Raw genomic sequence first — 18,776 nt, forward strand, 5'->3', positions numbered from 1 at the left:
TCACTATTTGTTTTCATTCAGGCATCCAAATTCCACTCAAAATTAAGAGTCAGGATATAAATCTCTTACTAAATCTGAGTCTCATCTTTTTCTCTCAAATATGCCTAATAACCAGAAATGCGTACTTCAGCACATGTAAGACTAGAGAAGCCCTGGCAATTCACTGCTCCTAACCACTGGGCAGAAACACCCTGAGTTTAGTTTGGGATTTAGCAAGGTAATGGGTAACAGACTGCAAGATTGACAGCACTAACAGAAAAGAGGCCGTGCCCAGCTCTTCCCTTCCCACACATCCCAAGCAAAGACTCTGCTGTGCAAAGGCAGAAGACCCATGCCCTGAGGGCCCTGCCAGCCATACCACACCTTCCAGAGAAGGCAGACTTCACAGGACTGGCCCATCTCACGCCCCTTGTGCCACTGTCTGTTCTCTTCCTATTTCAAACTGACACTGTTTGTCTTCTCATTCACCTGTGCCAGTTTGTAGGTTTATCAGAAAATCAAGATTTGTTAAAATTAATTACTGGGAAACATTCCCTGACCTTTGTCAGCAGCAGATCCGATGGTACTCAACTTGAGGGCAAGAGAAACACTTATTAAGGATTATTAAGTCTGTTCCTCTATCCAATGCAACACACGATCTCTTAAAATCTGGAAGGGAACTGCTGGTCTACATACCTTTTCACAGGGGAGGGTGCAATAATTTTGGTAGTTCCTTCATTTTCCCCATTTGTTGTAATCTGGCACATGTTCTTAGATCCTAAAGAAATGGAAAAAACAAAACAAAATAACAAAGCCAACAGAACCAACAAAAATAGAACAGTCATGGGTGTATTCATTACTCTTCCACAACAAAGCAGAGAAGTTTGAAGCTGTTGTTCTCAAAGAGACACTGTGCCATTGCCATCAGAAAGCGATTTCCTATTCAGTCAGCAATCAGAAAGCTTGGGAAACTCCAGTGTAGTGAACTGTGGCCTTTAAAACAACTGTTAGATTAGATGGTAACGCAACTATTTCAAACCATTGTAGCAAGACCATATAATGCAACACTAATATATCCTCAGTTATGACCAGAAAAATAACTGTAAATTGCTGGATTAGAAATCTAGTAATGTAAGCAGAGAGATACAATAAGGAGTAACACTGACACAGACCTCCAAGCATAAATTACAAAGAGAAAAGAAGTTTTTGTCCAATACTTTTAAGTCGTCTGCCTAATTTCTAGTTTTGTGCCCAATACTCCTTCCATTTTGATCTTGCACTTTTCACACTGTTGGCAATTAAGTTTCCACCTGTGCCATAAAAGGGTACCTAAAGAAGCAGAAGTAAGGTGTGTGGGAATCATCTCCTGAATGTAAATCATGTTGTGAACATTGAGAATGTGGGAAGTGTCTCAACAAAGATAAGTTTGTAATGAACTACGAGCCTGATGTGTCAGCTCTGGCCACCAAGACAATAATTGTCCAGGGGGTGTGGTGCGTGGCTAAGAGAGGCAGAGGTCACTCAGTGCCAATCCCTTTAAACCCACTGGGAGGAAGAACCTGGAAGTCACACATGCATTGTAATGTGACTAGAGCATGGGCCAGGTGGAGCTACAATGAACGAACTAGGAACAGTATAAAAACCCTAAGCTATGCCAGCTTTCGGGGGGGAACCTGGGACATCTCAGGCTGGAGGCAGCAGCCCAGGAATGTCTTCCCCCACTCCATCGAAGAAGGACCCTGATGTGGTAGCATTCAAAAGAACTGTGACTCCTTCCCAACCTCCAGAACAAGACAAAGTGCACTTCCCACTCCGACCACCACACGCCAAGCTTCATAAAAACAGATATGTGCATTCGTGATTTAGGAGCTTGAGGGCCAAGGGAATCGGAATATTTTATGAATCGTTAATGTCAAAGTTGCACAGTAAGATGTATACAGCGCAGTATCATGAACAACAAAGAAAAAAGAACTGGGTTTTTTTCAGTTTGGTATGTAGTAATGTATTTCTCATAAAGACAGGCTTGTTCCTGCTGGTGCTGTAATTTTAGTTTCCATGTTGTGCTTCTAATATTAATTTGTAGCAACAAAGCAACACCACTGTCAACTCCATACGGGATTCTGAGCGTGTTCACAGAAGACAGTAAAACAGATTGACTGAAGTCTTTAAGAGAGAAGCCTGTAAGACTGCTAACAAGAAAAAACTACATCCTCTGGGCACAAGCAACACCATTGTAGTGTGGTTAATATAGTGGTGCAAACTCAAAGCCATTTTGTTTGTTTAGAACTAAAATGTAATGTCTTAAATTAAACTTTAGTGAATTTTGCATTACAAGCTTTCTTCAGAGAAATAAGTTCTCCACAATCTCCTTTAATTTTCCTTATCAGCTCTTTGACATATAAAGTCTCTGGGCTTTCTTCTCTTTCATCACAAATACTTGAGATATTCTAAGGCATCTTGTCTGGCCATAAACTGACTCTCCTGCAGGTTAAATCTGGTAGTCTTCTGCATATGCCTTACACCTTACACATTGCAGAGGGTCTAAAGTGACATTAGTCACCTTTGTTTAAGCAACTCAGCCAAATCTTTTACATGTCTGACCCTATCACTTCCAATGATGTAGATTAGTCCTTTTGCATACTTAGTTTTTCAGACTAGTGACCATAGCAAGGGAGGGGAGCAGCCTGAGTACTGCCTTGTACAATACTTCCTCCTTCAAGCGACTTTTTGTTGTTTATGTAAGCATAAGCACCATGAAGAGTTTCCAAAGAAGGAAATGCAGAATTCACACATGGAAAGGGAATTTTTACATAACAAAAAAACCATCAACCCTCCAGATTCCCTAAAGTATTCAACATCTGTCCATACAGTTATTTTCTGCTTTCAAGAATGAAGCAATAGCCACTCTGCCACTATGACCTGTTTTGCAAAAAGAGAGTTACCAAATGAAAAATTTCCTTGCATTACCGTTGGTGAGAAAATGATCAGAAAAAGAATCACCAATCTTCATTAAGGCCACAAAAGACTGCTACAAAATTCTTTCTCTGATCTCTAAAGAGAAAAGGATGCCTACAGTCAAAACCCACAAATCAATAAAGATGACAGCATGTAAGATCATAAAAAGAAATTTCCCACTTTTAAGGAAGTTACTGGTAGGGAAATGAAAATAAAGTAGGTAAACGTGTTATACTACCAGGATATCTGAAGGTATAAGACCTTATTTTTCTACATGCAGATATGATGACTTCTTGGAGGCCATCAAATATATAAGTTAAAATAACCCGCTATAATAACTTGGGCCATGAAAGTATTGAAATCAGGAAAAATACCACTTTTTCAAACAAAAAAAATAATTTTGGAGCGTGTGAGGTGTTTTTCAATTAAGCGTCTCAGAGTGCTTATAAACCAATGAAGAAACGTGAACTCATACTCTAAAACAAATCATAGCTATGATACAATTGCCAAAAGAAACCCTGAGGGTCAAGCACTACAGTAATATCCAGCTCCGGAACTAACCCTTTGCTATGTTCAACAAAGGATTACTACTCCACTGACATCCAGTCATCCCTGGGTGTCAGACATTGGACTTCTAAGAGATGCAAAGTCAGTCCACCAAAGCAGAGATTTGCGATGCTTTTGCAACTCCTTCAGCACCCTGCATGAAAACTGTTTCTCCAAAGCCCACATAGGTACCTGAGTTTATGGAGAAACCACTACTAGTAAATCCTTAAAAAAGAAGCTGTGCAGGCACAAGAGCAGTTCCGGCCCTTTAAGGGCTTCCCCCGCCCCGGCTCTGGCAGCACGGCTCTGGCATCAGCAGCAAGGGGGACGCTGGCACTCCCCCCACTGACAGCAGCGCAGCTCCAATGGTTCCAGCCTCTTCTGCTGTGGTTTGCACAACTTTGGCTGCTTCTACTGTGGTTTGCCTTGCCACAGGCAGCCTGCCCCACCCTAGGCCTGGCCACATCCACTCCTGCTGCTATGGCCACAGTTTCCCCAGCCCCGGCCACTTCTGACACAGCCTGCACCTTGCTCCAATCACTACTTGCAGAAAAATACTACAAAAACCGGTAGGCTAATTATAGATGTCTCAGACATGAGAGACATCTCTGCGGCTGAAGAGGCATCTCTGCAGGGCCAAGCACTACTCAGAAACGGCTGTCAGATGGCGGTGATTCAGAAGCTGAGGTAAGACTAAGTTCTATGTTACTCAGTGTGTTCCTCCTTCATATGCTTATACACTGAGAGGTAGGATCTTGGAAGGAGATTGGAGAAATCCCCCAACTGTCAGCGAATTTGCCAACCAGCTGAGGCAATTCAAAGAGTGTCTCACACTCTGCTTTGGTCTCAGCCATACAGACTCTGGGACCCATTTCCAGAATAACCTTATAAGCAATTGGACCAGAGAACATGGGATTGAGTGGATGTATGATATTCCCTACTATGCACCAGCTTCAGGAAAGATTGAGCACTATAACTGCTTGCCGAACACTACCCTGAAAGCAATGGGGGTGAAACTTTTCAAAACTGGGACAAACGTCTAGAATGAGCTATTTGGTTAGTAAATAGCAGAGATCTGTAAACTGAGCTGGTCCTGCTCAATCAAACCTGTTGCAAAGAGTAGAAGGAGATGGAGTTCCTGTTGTTTGTGAAAGGAATCTACTGGGAAAAAATTGTGTGGGTTTATCCTCCTTTGGGTAGGGGCAAACCTTTCTGAGAGGTGGTCTCTGCTGAAGGTCCTGGACATACTTGGTGGGTTATGCAAGAAAATGGTGAAATCCAGTGTGTCCCACAAAGGACTTTAACTCTGTCTGAGAGTTTAATTTCAGAGTGCGTAATATAAATTAACATATAATAGTTGTAAGCTGTTATAAGTTTCTTTTCTAGATAGCAGTGTGGTGTTCAGAAGTTCCAGGACGAACCTGAAGCACATGAGCATGAACCCTGTATCACCTGAGGAACGCTGTATCATCTCACCTGCTGAGACAAGGACTGTTTCCTGATTTTCCTCCAGAGAAAGACTATTTGCTAGTTTCCTCATTTCCTCTACATTCCTGCCCTGCCTGAACACAATCTGCAACAACCTGCCCTGAGAGACAGATTGCCCTGAGAGAGACAGCCAAGATGAAGAATGACCTGCAAGCTGGACTCTATTGATTATCATACAGAGACAGTTCCTAATTTGATAAAGGACTGAAGCAGGAAATTGAATGGAACAAAGGGGTGGAATGTTGTGGGTTAGGAGTTAACTAACGGACCCTAAGGTGGAACTCAATCCTGGTGGGTGGAAGACCCGACCCAGGGGAAGGCACCAGATCATGTAATTCCCTTTCCTGCCTAGCCTATATTTAAAGGGCAAGAACTTCCAGCAAGCTCTCTTTCCTGCCTGGTGGGGAGCTTTTTGCTGTCTGGAAGCTGTTTGCCACGTGGTCGGGCCTAATCCATTGCTGATGTGGTTTTGCATATGTATATATATGTATATACGTGTGTGTGTCTGTGTCTCTCTATCTATCCCCTTCCCCAGTATCTCTGTATATCCTTTTTTCCCTTAATAGTTTCTATTTTCCTGGTTTTTTTTGTTAAAATTACTTTCTTAAATTCCAATTCTATGCACGTCTTTTGTTTACCTCTTTCACCTGGAACTGCCTCTCTCTTCCCTATGGGGGGGTAACCTACATTCTGTCCCATGGGTTTTTGCCCTGCAAACTCAAACCAGGACAGCACATTAAAATGGCAGACGCATGGCAGTAACTTCTGTTCCAGCTGACATCAAAACAAAGTGCTACTGCCATTGAACTGGGAAAAGGATGTACAATACAGACATGCTGGGTTAGGCACCTGGAAAAATGTGATACCAACCAAGACACACAGGTATAAAATTTTTCAGAAAGAGACAGGTCTCTTGGGGAAGAAAAAGTTCTACTTGTTTTCAAACTTCTCTTTCATACTTTACATTTACATAAGCATGGGAATTTATGATGTCTGATTCATACCACCTCTTTTATCCACAAAGCTGGAGTTTTCAGATCCTGTTAAGGTTAGGCGTAAATTCTGACCCAAGACAAAATAAAGAATAAATTCTGAAAGATCCCCCACATGCACTGCAACAATTCTGAGGCACCTCTTGAAAACAAAATGAACCAAAGACGGCACCTGTCCACAACAGCAGCAGAGGAAGACTTACCTGTCTGTTGTGTTCTTTTGGGATAAGTCTTGCTGCGACTTCTTTCTATGCACTGGTCAGGCCGGGGGAGCTGTACTGAAGGATCTCTGGTCATTTGCAGAGATGTCCTGCCACTTGAAAAGCAACAAAATCATGGGAAAATATGAAACTACTTGGAAAAATTAACAAAGAGAGAATCTTTAGAATGAAAAAAAAAAAATCCACAAACCCTCCCCAACATGTCGGGTTTGGGTTGCACGTTTTGTTAGCTGTTCACATCCCAGCTCTGGTTCTCCTACTGAGTAGCATTATGATGGTTTAAAACACCTGACTTTTGCTTTCAATCAATCACTGGCAGATTCATCAACAGATTGTGCAAACCTTTTCTACACTGGGCATTTTCAAGAGGAGCTAAGCAACTAAAACAAAATGTTGGTTTATTACAAATAGGCTGAAATACTGCCATATTCTAACATATGACTTTTGTAAGTAATTTGGTAACTTTCTGAATTCTTTCTGTAAGTTTTCATCTCAGGAAAACACATATTTAACATTGTTCAGTTCTAGTCAGTAAAGGCTGACTTCTCTGCCATGCAGAATGAAAATATAAAAGCACAGAAAACTTCATGCAAAGCAAACCATTAATAAAGTACTCTCACTAGCACAGGCTCAAATGATAATGAAGTACTTCGTTTATGGTCACTCCTGTTTACAGTAAGGGTCTTCTTCCTGTACAATTTAAAGAACTTATTAAGTTCAAATAAATTCTTTTATCTTCATTTCAATGTTCTTCTCCAAGTGACTAAGCAGACTACGGTGGTCATAACAAAAATGCAGACCAGACCTCATATTCCTTCCCAAAACTCCATGTTTGTTTCTAGAAACTTACTGCACAAGTAATTATTACTATTAATCCCCTGCTGCTTAAACCCCTGCACTTTGATAGCTTAGAAGTAAACAAGTATTGTACTAGCAAATGCCAAGCAAATATAAAGGCATATGTACAATTTCTGATTTACACAAATAGATTCCACTAAATACTGATTGTCTTTTCACCAATAGCTCCAGAGAGGTAGTCAGCATTGCAGAATTTTTATCTTCACAGAATCTGCAAAAGAACTGAAGGACAATTCTAACACTACATCACAACACTGCTCTTTTTTTGCTGTTAGGTTGTATTTAGCCAGAACACTCTTATGCTCAACTTTTAAGCTTGGAAACCATGCCAGTCTTGCAAATTCCAAAAGTCATTTCAACAAACATTTGGGACTAAGACCTTTCATTGACACTAGGTAATAATCAAAACATATGATCGTAAGAGAATGAAATTGCTTTCCTGAAAACTTTTTTCCAACAGGACAAGTAAAAATGGAAAGAGGCATGGCTTTCAGAAGTGATATTAACCTGCTGCTTTCTACCCTCTCTTTCAGGTTCATGTAGTATGTAAATGTAAAGCAATTCTAAAAGTCAGACCATGGGTTATTTGGTTCAAAATTGCTCAGCCAATGTAACAGAACTGGATTTAAAACAATGATTACCAGTTTCCAAATCAAGTACCTTACTCACTAGACAAAGACCCTGTCATTTCAACAGACTTAAAAAATAAAGCCAATAAAACATACTGGGTTTCTCACATCTTACAATTTTAACTACATAATATATTCCACTAGTCCTTTGTGGAGCAATGGCTAGAGGATCTTAAACACTCTCCCTGCCACATCACGCTCTGTATTGACTGCTCTTTATGTCACACTGTCTGCTTGGCTAAAATTGAGACTAAATGCTCCCTATACACCCTTAGTCTGAAGCTTAATGCATCTTTCAAAGCTTGCAACCTTGAATGTCTATCCAATTTTGCCAGCCATTCCAGTCTGAAAGTACACCCCCATCTCCTTTCAGATCTGCCCTTGTTTGTACTCTTAAATCAGCAGCAGTGCATCAGCAGTACTGCTATTGGATTAGACAGAATTATTTAGATCAAGAGCCCCTGCCATAGCAAAATCGCAGCTGTAAGAAAGGTCATCACAGTTACAGATTTCATACACTTCCAGATACCAACCTTTTGCTAATTTATCAGAAGAAAGGTGGGAGCCAGCATGCCTCCTCATTTTAGTATTTCTCAGTTCCAGGTAAAGTCCTTTAGGACAGGACCATAATTTCAGTACATGACCATAATTTCAGGACCTATAGATCCTGACTTAAAGCATTGCCAAGACTGCTCTCACTTTCAAAACAGGACACAGCAGACCTTAGCCAGCTCTAAGAATCTGGAGAATGAGAAGTAACTTATGTCTGCCCCAAAACTGCCAGATGCCCAAGAGGACTCTGTTAAAATGTCCTAATTCATGCTTTGTCAGCAAAATAACTCTGAGACATATTCTGGGGTTTTTCTTTCACTGAAAGAAGAACAAAAAATGGAATGAAGAAGAAATGAAGTTTAAACAATGAAATAAACTCACCTGTATCGATGTTTATAACCTATGGATCCAAACTTGCTGAATTTTCTTGACAGTGAGCTGGATTCATTCTCTGGCATTCTATGGAGTTCAGACAATGAAACAACCAAGTAAGTTACAGTCCCCTCCCCAAGAAAAGAGAAATACAAACTTCAGATTCCCAAAACAATAATTTCTTCTTCATCTCCACCTTTAGGCAGACCCTTACAGGGTTGACTGTTCCATAAAGCCCTATGTTTATGACCTCCTTGTTTGACTACACACTTCTTTGTTTCAGGGTCTACCATAAACTGCTGGCAACAGCAGCTTTTCACTTAATGTTTCACAGGGGCAGGCAATGCCAGCATGCCATGGTAAGGGGAACACAGGAGGGACTCTGAGCGTACTCATTTACAGAACTGCTCAAGTCAGCCTCAAGCATCCCATCAACTAGTTCCTAGCTAGACACCTTTGCACATTTCTGTGGTTTTGCAACAGTGAAAGAAAATATTTTGACATGTGTAATACACACTTATTGAAACACTAAATAAGCAAAACATTACGGAAATCCAGTGAATCTTTCTATCAAAACCAAACATTTCTGTGCATTGTAGGAAATAATAACATCTGAAATCTAAAGGCTTCACTCCAGTCAATGCTGCCTCAGAAAACTTGATTGTTAAATATATATAGAAATTTGTATGCCAGCTTAAATTCTGCCACACATTTGTGGATGCTTCTGTTAAAGCGTCCTTTATGCAACCTGAAATACTCTTTCAAAAAGAATTCCAAGACAAAAGAAATCACCAAACTACCAAATTTAAAAATTGTTATTTCATATCATTGTATTGAAAGGGAAGGCATCAGCTTTTAAGACTCTTCTACAAACAATTGCAAAATGTGTTCCCAGGAAGCAGGCCCATGTTACGCCACTCTGAGGATGTAACAAGGTCCTTAACCAGTTCAATCTCCTTCCTTTTTGTCAAGAAACTACAATTTCTGAACCACTGACCTGAAAAATGTATGATGCTCTACACAGCATTTCCAGAGATATTTGCATGTGATCTTGTTACGTGCTTCAAAAAAGAAGGAAGTCTCATTGCACTGAAAACAAAAGAAAAATTAATATTGATATGAGGGATCCTGCTAGTGAGGTGAATCTTCATTTACTGATCATAAGAATCAACCATCTCACATCAACACACTTAAGAAAATATATCAGTATGAAAACAAGCAGGTTCTATAATTCTTTAGGAGTCTTCATTTAAAAGATGTTTTCTTTCTGGTTTCTCGTTGCCTGAAAAACATTATTTAAATAATCAGTTGCTAGGATAAAGAAAAACAATTACCATGAGAAAGAATATTACTGAAACACCTCTTTTCCTTTATTCTGATCAAATACGTCAGCTTTTTTCTTAATTAAAAAAACATAATTTTTTTTCCAGTAATGAGTTTCTGATGTTTTAAGAAACTGCATCTCAGACATCAAGACAAAACATATTCTCAAGACTCTGTTTTACAGCATACAAAAAGACAGGAATAAGTGAAAGAAACTCAAGATCTGTGATAAACTAATATGAAGCAACAACACAGGTAAAATGCACAAAATATACACAGAGAATAACCAAGGTAAAACTGAAAATAAAAAATGTTAGAGGAAGGAAAGATTGAAAAAATTAAAAAAAAGTAGCTAACTTTAGAATTATTCCACACACTAGGAAAAAAAGTCACAGGTAAAAGCCATAAAATCTATCCTAAAATCTTGTAAGGAAGACAACAAAAAAGTATATTCAAAGCTTAAAACCTTATCACTAGAAACTGGGAGTCAGGACAGCTGAAATAAAAAAGCAGGGAGGGATGAAAGAGAAGTTGTATACAAACTGTAAAATACTTCTGACAAGAAGAAGCAACAGACACATCACACTGTTTGTTTCCAGCAAGGTAAACGTTCAAATCTGTTCACATAAAATATACTTCCATATATTTATCACTCAGTAAAATTAAATGCTTAAATATGTGATATGCACAAAGAATGAGTAGTCTCACTAACTTCTTTGTGAATCTCAGAATGGTATAATAACATCTGTAAAAAACCTGAGTCCTAAAACCATTTCCTCAACATGAATTACAAGGACCTATGATTCATACCACTTTTGGCAGCTGATTTTAGGAAATGGATGCCCTTGCATTGGTTACATGTCTGCAGTGCCATGCAAACATGAGTAGAGTCCTTCAAAGTTTCTCTCATTCTTCATTTCATGAGGCATGGTGGCCTGCAAACACCTAGCAAACTGTGAATTCATTCAGTATATACTCTACAATTCAAAATCTCACCAATAGCAAAAAAACCTGTTTTATCTCTATTAACAGCTATCTGGCAGCTTCACAAAACCACAAATCACCTGCTCAAGCAGTCTTTCCTCCACCTTGAAACACAAAAAGTGACAACTTTGTATCTAAGGTTAGAATAATCAAGATTTCATTCCCTGATTAAAAAAAACCCAAAGAAACAAACAATAGTAAAGCATGTGGCTGCGAATGCTGACAACTAGGTTCTAAGATTGTATGAATACCATAAAATGATTATATAGAGTAGATTACTCCCACAAATATACTTCTACAGCTCTTTAAAATACAATTTCAGTCTTGATAAAGATCTTTCTCTGTCTACAGGATTTGGAGAATCCTTGGAGAAAAAGTAAGTCTAATTTATAAAAAGTATAAAACCCCAGAAATTTACAAACTGAGGCTCTTCTAAAACAGTGTGGTGGCTTGAAATTTCCCTCCCACATTAACCACACCAGACTAGCTCAGTTTGGAAGCAAATGAGGCTGTATTTACAAGCAAAAACTACAGCCCACAATGGAATGCAATGAATATATACAAAATATACAGTATTTACAATATTTACAGATATGTACAATTAACAGAAACAGCACAAAACCCTCCTGGCCAAAGCCAGGAAAGCTGTCCCTCTGCCTCCCCCTTCCCTGCCTTCTCCAGACCCCCCTGGCAAAAGGAAGAAAGACAAGAAGGTTGTTATAACTTAGCCAAGGTCAGTGTGCACGTGTGTTATCTCTGAAGCAAAGCCAAAAGAGAAATGCAGAAGCACCCTGCTAGACTGCCCAGCAGAAAAACACCAGATGGACTGTACTTTGGTTTGAGAACTGAATCTTAAAGGTTCCTATCTCTCCAATGGAAGTGTTTAGAATAACCATTATTTTTTTTCTTACATCGAATTGTGATTTATTTACATTCTTCTACTTTTCTGCTTGAACTCTATAAAAAGAAATTAAAGGCATAGCCTCAACACCACTACAAACAGAAAAAATGGGGAAAAAAGAAAAATACAAAAACTTAATGGATAATATTGATTTCTCAAAAAGACCTACTTATACTATGTCACAGTGTGAGAGCTGAAATCCCTCTCTCACACCAACAATAACCAGGCTAGCTCAGTCTGGAAGCAAATGAAGCTGTATTTTACAGACAAAATTACAACCTATGATGAAATGCAATGAATATGTACAAATATACACTGTTCACAACATTTACAAATATGTACAATCAACAAAAAAAACCCCAACAAAGCCCCCTGGCCACCCTTGAGGGGCTATGTATCCTTTTCCCCTCTCCCCCAGAGTGGGCAAAAGGGAAGAAAGCCAAGAAGCAGAGAGAGGTTTGTTAGACTTAGCTTGTCAAGGTCAGTATGTGTGTCATCTTCAGCCACAAAAGAAGCAGCAGACCAAGAGAAGACGGACTGCGATACTGCCCGACCTTGCTTTTAGTAGTGATTCTTAAACATTTCTATCTCTCCAATGGAAGTGTTTAGATTAATCATTATTTTGCTTTCCTACACCCAATAGTGATTTATTTACATTCTTTCACTTTTCTGCTCGAACTTTGTGAAACAAAAAATTAAAGACAGTCTTAAAACCATCACAATCCACCCTTTCTAAACAATTCCACTGGCTGCTAGTGCTATCCATCTAATCTAAAACAATATCTACAATGAGTGAATAAAGTTTATGTCCATTCTGGCTATCTCAGATATAGATAATTCAAAAGTTTGAATCACAGGAAAAATAGAAAACAGTTTGTTTCCTCGCAGATGGAGCAAGGAAAGGAACAGGGACACTCAGGTAACTCAGGACTCTCAGTGTTCTTAGGATTCATGCACGGTAGATCTCATGGATTCTCCTCTTGGGCGCGATGTCATAGCTATACAACACTCTGAATTTAACCTCTCTCAGCCAAAGTTAGATTTCTTTGTGGAATACATTGAATTTCACCATTCCTTTGCATCACCCAATAGGTGTGCCCAAGACCTTCAGCAAAAACCATCCCTCGGATGCGTTTGGCAACTCCTGAAGAAGAAAATACCCAGTTTTGCCTAACAGATTCTTCTCTCTGATAAGAGGATTTCCATCACCTTCTTCCCTTCATAACAAACCTGATTGAGCAGGTCTAGCTCCATTCACTGAACCTCTACTATTCACCAACCAGGTTGCTTGTGCTAAATGCTTCTCATAGTTTTTCAAAGATCCACCCCCCATGGCTTTGACAGTGGCTTTCAGCAAACTGTTGTATAGCGTTCGATCTTCCCTGCAGCTGGTGCATAGTAGGGAATGTGGAATATCCACGTGCTCTTTGGCCCAGTTTTTCACAAGACTGTTCTTGAAATGAGTTCCATTGTCTGACTTAATTCTTTCTGGAGTCCCGTATTTCCACAGGATTTGCTTTCCAGACCAAGAATGGTGTTACGTGCAGTTGCATGAGGAACTGGATAAGTTTCCAGCCATCCAGTACTCGCCTCAACCATAGTCAGCACATACTGCTTACCAGATGGAGAACGAGGTAGAGTGATGTAGTCAATCTGCCATGCTTCACCATATTTGTACTTGGACCATCGGTCACGACACCATGAGGGCTTGAATTGCTTTGCCTGCTTAATAGCAGCACAAATGTCATAGTCCTGTATGACTTGCATGATAGCATCCATGGAAATGTTAATGGATCTGTCACAAGCCCATCAGTAAGTTGCATCTCTGCCTGATGTCCTGACAAATCATGGGCCCGCCGAGCTAAGAAAGCTCACCTCGGTGTTTCCAGTCAAGATCAAGATCAGAGTTCCTGTCCATTTGGGAAACTCTTGCAGCTGGATCTGCCTGATGGTTGTATTGGTGTTCCTCAGTAGCTTTGCTCTTAGGAATGTGAGCATCAATCAATCACTTTCATTAGGATTCTCTCAATGCAAGCAGCAATGTCTTGCCACAAATCTGCAGCCCAAATAGACTTTCCTTTTCTTTGCCATCCATTCTTTTTCCAAACTTTTAGCCAACCCCAAAACACATTGGCTACCATCCATGAGTCACTGTTGAGACAAAGCTTTGGCCATCTCTCACGTTCAGCTACATCAAGAGCTAGCTGGACAGCTTTTACCTCTGCAAATTGACTGGATTCTCCTTCTCTGCCTCTGCAACTCTGCATGTTGGACTCCACCACTGCAGACCTCCACCTTAACTTCTTTTCCAGCAAGATGACAGGAACCGTCTGTGAACAAAGCATATTTTTTTTCATCATCAGACAGACCACTGTAAGGAGGAGCTTCCTCAGCACGAGTTACTCTCTCCTCTGGAGGTTTTGTACAGCTTGTGCCTTTTGGCCAGTTTGTGATCACCTCCACCAAACCAGGCCTTTTGAGATTTCCCGTTCGAGCTCTCTGTGTTATCAGAGCCATCCACTTAGACCAGGTAGCATCTGTTGCATGATGTGGTGAAGAACCTTTGCATCTGAACATCCAATTCAGAACTGGCAATCTAGGAGCTAGAAGCAGTTGTGACTCAGTTCCGATCACTTCAGAAGCAGCTTTCACTCCTTCATTAGCAGCTAAAATCTCTTTCTCTGTTGGAGTGTAGTTTGCTTCTGAGCCTCTGTAGCCACAACCCCAGAAACCAAGAGGACGTCCTCGTGTCTCACCTGAACCTCTTTGCCGTAAGCACCAAGTTGGACCATTGTCACTCGCGGCCGTGTACAGAATGTTCTTAATGTCGGACAGGTCCCAGACCCATCACTTGGACTACTTCTCACTTTATCTGGTCAAAGGACCCCATTGGAAACTGTTTCTCTTTCGAGTCACATCATATAGAGGTTTCACAATCTGACTGTATCCAGGAATGTGCAGTCTCCAAAATCCCACTGTACCTAAGAAACGTAGAGTTTCTTTCTTGTTGATGGGATTTGCCATGGTGCAGACTCGTTTATCACATCCATTGGAATGTGATGGTGACCATTTGCCACCGCACTCCCAGAAACTGGATTTCTCTGGCAGGTCCTTTCACCTTGTCTCGCTTGATAGCGAAACCAGCTTGCAAGAGAATGTCAAGGATTTTGTTACCTTTCTCGAAGACTTCTTCAGCAGTCTCACCCCAGACGATGATGTCATCGATGAACTGAATGTGTTCTGGAGCTCCACCTTTCTCCAGAGCATCATGGATCACTGCATGACAGATGGTTGAACTGTGAATCCACCCTTGAGGCAAACAATTGAATGTGTACTGAATGCCTCTCCAGGTGAAGGCAAACTGAGGCCTGCATTCCTCTGCTATGGGAATAGAGAAGAAAGCATTAGCAATGTCTATGGTAGCATACCATTTGGCCTGCTTGGATTCCAGCTCATATTGGAGTTCCATCATGTCTGGTACAGCTGCACTCATGGGTGGAGTTACTTCATTCAAGGCACGGAAATCAACTGTCAGATGCCATTCTCCACTTTGCTTTCACACAGGCCAGATTGGACTGTTGAAAGGTGAATGAGTTTTGCTGATGACATTCTGACTCTCCAACTGACGAATCAAGTTTTGAATGGGCACCAAAGAGTCACAATTGGTTCTGTATTGTCTGTGATGCACAGTTTGAGAAGCAACCGGCAGCTTTACATCCTCTATCTCATGATGTCCCACAACTGCAGATTCATCTGAAAGTTCAGGTCTAATAGACAACTTCAATTTTCCTCCATCAATTTCTACAGTTGCTACTCCAAAAGCCCATTTGTAACCCTTAGGGTCTTTAAAACGCCCTTCTCTCAGAAAATCAATTCCCAAAATACAAGGTGCATTAGGTCCTGTTACAATAGTATGTTTCTTCCACTGCTTCCCAGTTAAACTTATATCAACCTCTATCTTAAACAACTCTTGAGATCCACCAGTGACTCCCTGAATAGTTATAGATTCTTCCCCTTGATAATTTGATGGTATTATGGTGCACTGAGCTCCTGTGTCAACCAAGGCCCTGTACTTCTGAAATTTTGAAGTGCCAGGCCACTGGATGTACACATCCCAATAGATTCTGTTACCTCCATTATCCCTTACTTCCCCCTGGTAGAAGGCAGGGCACCCCTACTTGTGAGGATTACCTCCACATGTACAGCTGGCACAACATCCGGTACCAGAATTAGAATCACTGTTGGAATTATTAGAGTTGTCCTGGGAAACTGAGGAAGCGACAGCTACCCTCCTGGTATTGCTACCTCGGGATCTGCCACTCTGCAGCTCCCGTAACCTCTTGAAAAGATCAGAAGTTGGTTGACCATCCCATCTGTTCATGTTCTCACCAAAATGATCTTGCAGAGTTATCCAGATACTGCCACGTGATTGCCTCTGTTGTCTGTTTTGGTTTGACCTATTCTGGAATGGCCTTCTTGGAGCACGTCTGTTCCTGACAGCTGAAACTTGTATCCATCTGGAGGAAGAGGAATCAGCATCATCCCCCTTCATCACGTTGGATATGGAGGTTTTAAATTCCTCCTTCAGCTCTTTCATGCAATTCTCAATCTTTCCAGTCAGAGTTCAATGGCTGAAACCAAAGAAGTATGACGTGCAAGACCATCCTCTGATTGACTCATTTGGTCAGTGAAATGGCCAACAGTAGGAGGAGCTCTACCATAATTTCTTGCCACAATTCTGCTTGCCAGAATAGTAGCATAATTAGGAGAAGCGAGCTTAATGAGCTTTTTGGCAAGGCCTGTTCCCACAGGAATTTCATCAGGATTCAGCGTCTTATGATCTCCACACATTACTTCTCTCACAGCAAACTCTCTCAGACACTTGGTTCCTTCATCTATCATGTTCCAAGGCTTAGGGTTCCATGGTAAATCATCTCTGCTGAGGTATCTCATAAGGACTGCCAATAGGAGGCATGCCCACAGAGACACTTTACCAAGGCACTTGCCTAGATGCCTGTCTATGCCTTTATCTTTCGAGAACGTTCCCAGCTGGGAGGCCGACTTGTCACCTACCACCAAGGTTGGGGCTCCCATATCAAAGCACCTGCCTAGTCAACTCAGGATTGGCTCAGTGTCTCCTCTGATGTAATCTTTCCTTAAATGCCTAATTTCCTGTCTGCGTGCATTAGCTGACTATCATCCTCCTCATCATCTTCCTCTTGAACTTGCTGTCCCCATGCTCCTGCCATAAGCCTCTGTGCAATTTCCTGGAGTTCAGAGGCACTTTCAGCAGCTGCTAATTTACTAGGGCTCATATCCTGTCCTACATCTCCATCATCCATGTGTGGTCTCAAGAAGTCTGCCAAACTAACCTTCTCTTCCTCATCAGAAGGATCTTTCTTAACAGAGGGTCCCTAAACAGAAGGATCCTGACCTCCATCTGCATCCTCTGCATCCTCTGCACCTCCTTCTGCAGCAACTTTGCACTTTCTGGTGAGAGTGGCAACCAAATTCACTGGTTTAGCTTTCTCATTCACAGCAGAGTCAGCAGCAACAAAGAGATTCTGTGCAGAGACAGGAGGTGCTCTTTGAAACACTGTAGCCACTGCCGTTTCCATTTCAGCAGCAAAGGGTGGAAACAACTCTGCCTCGTTAATGGTGGTTGCCTGGGTAATCATGGGAGCTATCTCAGGTTCTGGCTGAGTTCTCGCAGGTACTGGCAAAATTCCTGCAGCTACTGGCTCAGAGCCAAAGCTATCGACAGCTCTCTCATAAGCCTTTTCTTCCCTGTGCTTAATTGTAATTTCCCGGATGCTGTAATCAGAATCAGAACCTAATTCCAGATCTCTCTCAGCTCTTCTGGGTTTTCTTTTATGTCTGTGCAAGCTGCTATAATGTCTTTCTTAATACAGCACTACCAGCAGCCATATGATTATTGCAACAAACAGTACATTCAAGCTTAGCATAAAAATCAATTCAGATTTTTAATCTGAGCAGAAATAAATCATACAAGCAATTGCCTCGCATTGTACTGCCAAAATATGAATTGTAACCGTGTGAGAGCTGAAATCCCCCTCTCACACTGACAATAACCAGGCTAGCTCAGTCTGGAAGCAAATGAAGCTGTATTTTACAGACAAAATTACAACCTATGATGAAATGCAATGAATATGTACAAATATACACTATTCACAACATTTACAAATATGTACAATCAACAAAAAAAACCCAACAAAGCCCCCTGGCCCCCCTTGAGGAGCTATGTATCCTTTTCCCCTCTCCCCCAGAGTGGGCAAAAGGGAAGAAAGCCAAGAAGCAGAAAGAGGTTTGTTAGACTTAGCTTGTCAAGGTCAGTATGTGTGTTATCTTCAGCCACAAAAGAAGCAGCAGACCGAGAGAAGATGGACTGCGAGACTGCCCGACTGCTCGACCTTGTTTTTAGTAGTGATTCTTAAACATCTTAAATGTTTAGGATGTTCCATCTCTCCAATGGAAGTGTTTAGATTAATCATTATTTTGCTTTCTTACACCCAATAGTGATTTATTTACTTCTTTCACTTTTGTGCTCAACCTTTGTGAGACGAAAAATTAAAGACAGTCTTAAAACCATCACATGCTACAACAGTAATCTTTCTCCTCTCTCCACCAGAAATAGCAGTTTATCCACTGAAAGATCAAAATGCATTTTGTACTATCTTACACTTTTAAAGCAGACATGTTAAGCAGCACTTTTCACTTGCTTATTTTATGCATAACAGAAATATAGCTTCATATTTCAGGATTTAACTTATATATTACAATTTGCAGATAAGGCTGTCATCCAATGTGATTTCATATAAACCCACGTAAGTACAGTGACCAATGCATTTTTGAAGAGTAGTATCAGATTATGCAAAATGATGAACCACTATAACTTCTGTCAGGAAAAAACTCAATGACTCATTTTTAATACACAGGATCCTGCACCTTCTTTGTT

The 18,776-nt window shown here is 40.8% G+C and overlaps 1 protein-coding gene across 1 annotated transcript in view; it reads right to left on the reverse strand.

Annotated features, from left to right (window-relative positions):
- Positions 1–18,776, reverse strand: part of EPB41L4A (erythrocyte membrane protein band 4.1 like 4A) — a 131,614-nt gene that overhangs the window by 27,829 nt on the left and 85,009 nt on the right. The window contains exons 10-13 of the mRNA XM_054397855.1: positions 9,590–9,681; positions 8,602–8,679; positions 6,147–6,276; positions 676–749 (exon numbers count right to left, since the gene is read on the reverse strand). Coding sequence (XP_054253830.1) covers positions 676–749; positions 6,147–6,276; positions 8,602–8,679; positions 9,590–9,681 — 374 coding nt within the window. The remainder of the gene's footprint in view (positions 1–675; positions 750–6,146; positions 6,277–8,601; positions 8,680–9,589; positions 9,682–18,776) is intronic.

The sequence above is a fragment of the Indicator indicator genome, chromosome Z (assembly GCF_027791375.1).
Source record: "Indicator indicator isolate 239-I01 chromosome Z, UM_Iind_1.1, whole genome shotgun sequence".
In the NCBI taxonomy this organism is placed as follows: Eukaryota; Metazoa; Chordata; class Aves; order Piciformes; family Indicatoridae; genus Indicator; species Indicator indicator.